The sequence below is a fragment of the Arachis ipaensis genome, chromosome B09 (genome assembly GCF_000816755.2).
Source record: "Arachis ipaensis cultivar K30076 chromosome B09, Araip1.1, whole genome shotgun sequence".
Classification (NCBI taxonomy): Eukaryota; Viridiplantae; Streptophyta; class Magnoliopsida; order Fabales; family Fabaceae; genus Arachis; species Arachis ipaensis.
In genome coordinates, this window is record NC_029793.2 from 92,796,977 (window position 1) to 92,799,271 (window position 2,295).

The 2,295-nt window shown below is 28.0% G+C and overlaps 1 protein-coding gene across 1 annotated transcript in view; it reads left to right on the forward strand.

Moving 5' to 3' along the window:
* LOC107615665 (probable leucine-rich repeat receptor-like protein kinase At1g68400) overlaps positions 1–1,721 on the forward strand; it is an 8,402-nt gene extending 6,681 nt beyond the window's left edge. Inside the window, exon 3 of the mRNA XM_016317712.2 lies at positions 856–1,721. Within this exon, the coding sequence (XP_016173198.2) occupies positions 856–1,484 (629 nt within the window). The 3' untranslated portion in view covers positions 1,485–1,721. The remainder of the gene's footprint in view (positions 1–855) is intronic.

Consider the following 2,295-nt stretch of genomic DNA (forward strand, 5'->3'; position numbering starts at 1 on the left):
ATAGATAGTATCTATGATTATTTTAAAAGAGTACTATATTTAATAAAATTGTTATCTTCTAAATATTATTGTGTGATATTATTAGATTAATTTTATATTGTATAGATACTATTTTATCATACAACATAGAAGATGGCGTTATTAGATTAAATATGCGCGTAGAGTGTAGCCCATTTATTTTTATACATGACTTAATTTAATAAGGCCATTTTTTTAAAATTAACTTTGGAGGAGGACTCGTATAAATAACTAGTACAACAATATAAGTATATTTGTTTTTATTGAATTAAATTAAATGATTAATTTAAATTAGAATCATTTAAATTTTAAATGAAATATATTTATAATTTTAAAATTTAAAATTATTTGAATTAAAATAGATGATCATATCTCGAGTACTTACGCATTATACATATTTCAAGTACTGAGCCTATATTTTATTTTTACATGTATCTCAGGTTCTGACATCTTATTTAACTTTTTTTTCTCAGTAACCCAAGATGTGGCCAATTATATATTTATGTAATTATGTACTATTTTATCTATTTTGGTAAATTTTATATTTATTTAATTTAAATATAATAAAAAACCCAATTATATCCCTATACTTTAAAATTGTTTTTCTACCAAAGTGCATCTAATTATAAGGGTAGGGATATAGAAGGACGGGATGCAAAATGTTATACGATATGAGGATGTGATTGGAAACTTTTAAATTATAGGGAACTAAATAAATATTTCCACACAATATAAATTTCGGTACGAGTCTTAAAGTACAGAGACCTAATCCAAAATTGAATGAGATTATAGGAACCTCCAAATGATTGAACCCATTCTAAAATCTAATGATGCTAGAGAACAGAGGAGTTGGCAGAAAACCTCTTGATTGGAATGCAAGGCTAACTATCATCAAAGACATAGCAAAAGGTGTTGATTTCCTTCATCATTCCTTGGCATCTCACAAGGTCCCCCATGGCAACCTCAAATCATCCAATGTCCTAATTCATCATCATGATAACCAAGGTAACCACCATGCGAAGCTCGCTAATTTCGGCTTCTTGACTTTACTTCCTAACAAGAAATCAGCAGAGAAACTGGCCATAAGCAAGTCACCAGAATTTGTTCAAGGGAGGAAGCTAACACATAAGACTGATGTGTATTGCTTTGGAATAATTGTGCTTGAGGTCATAACTGGGAAAATTCCTGGTGAAATGTTGGGGGGAATGGGAATGGAAGAAGAAGAAGAAGAAAAAATAAGTGATCTTTCAGATTGGGTGAGAATGGTGGTCAACAATGATTGGTCAACAGATATTCTTGATATTGAGATGATAGCTGCGAAAGAAGGACATGATTCAATGTTGAAGCTAACACAGATAGCTCTTGAGTGCACTGATGATAAGCCTGAGAAGAGGCCTAAGATTAGTGAAGTTTTGAGGAGAATGGAAGAGATTGAGAAAACGAAAAATGGGAATTTGATTAGCTGAAAAACGGAGTTTGATTAACTTGGTTGAACTTTCCTTATCCAAAGAAAAAGAAAAGTTTAACAAATGAGTATTAGTAATTTCCACTTACAAAATCCTTAATATATTGTAAAGGTGAAGAATCTGTTCCAATTAGCTCAGCATACTTTCTTCAATGTACTTATATGGAAAACTTTTGTAGTTAAAATTATTTGGATCTCCTTTTTAATTATTATACTCATTTTATATTTCTCCTTTCATGTGATCTTTGTTAAGAAAATATTTATAAATTGATGTTGTGCTGATATACACATCTATTATAGTTTTAAATATTTTTAATTACTTTAAGATAAGTGACTAAATAACTGACATTAAAGTATAACTATTTTATTCTTCTGCTTAAGCAATCAAAGACGAAAAATAAAAATAAAAAATAATCACATTTTCAAACTGCATATGAAACAATCAGCATATCATCCACGTTACTGATGAAAGATTGGATTTATTATTTTATCCTTAGGTTAATTCCTTTTTTATATGTAAAATGAGTAATTAATAATGATTTTTGAAGAAAAACAAAATTTGTATACCAAAATAGTCTTTCATATAAAAAGCAATCATAATGTATTCTGAAATAGAGAATTTCTTTTCTAGTGATGTTATGACACATACGTTTTTGTAATCAAATTAATTAAGTTGGTATAAATTTGACAAAAAAATATGTGTGTATGCGTCACACATTTCTCTTTTTCTGCGTTTTTTTTAATACAGATTTATTGAAAAGTACAAAAACTTATTAATATAACATATAAATTTTTACATATAATTTTTGGAC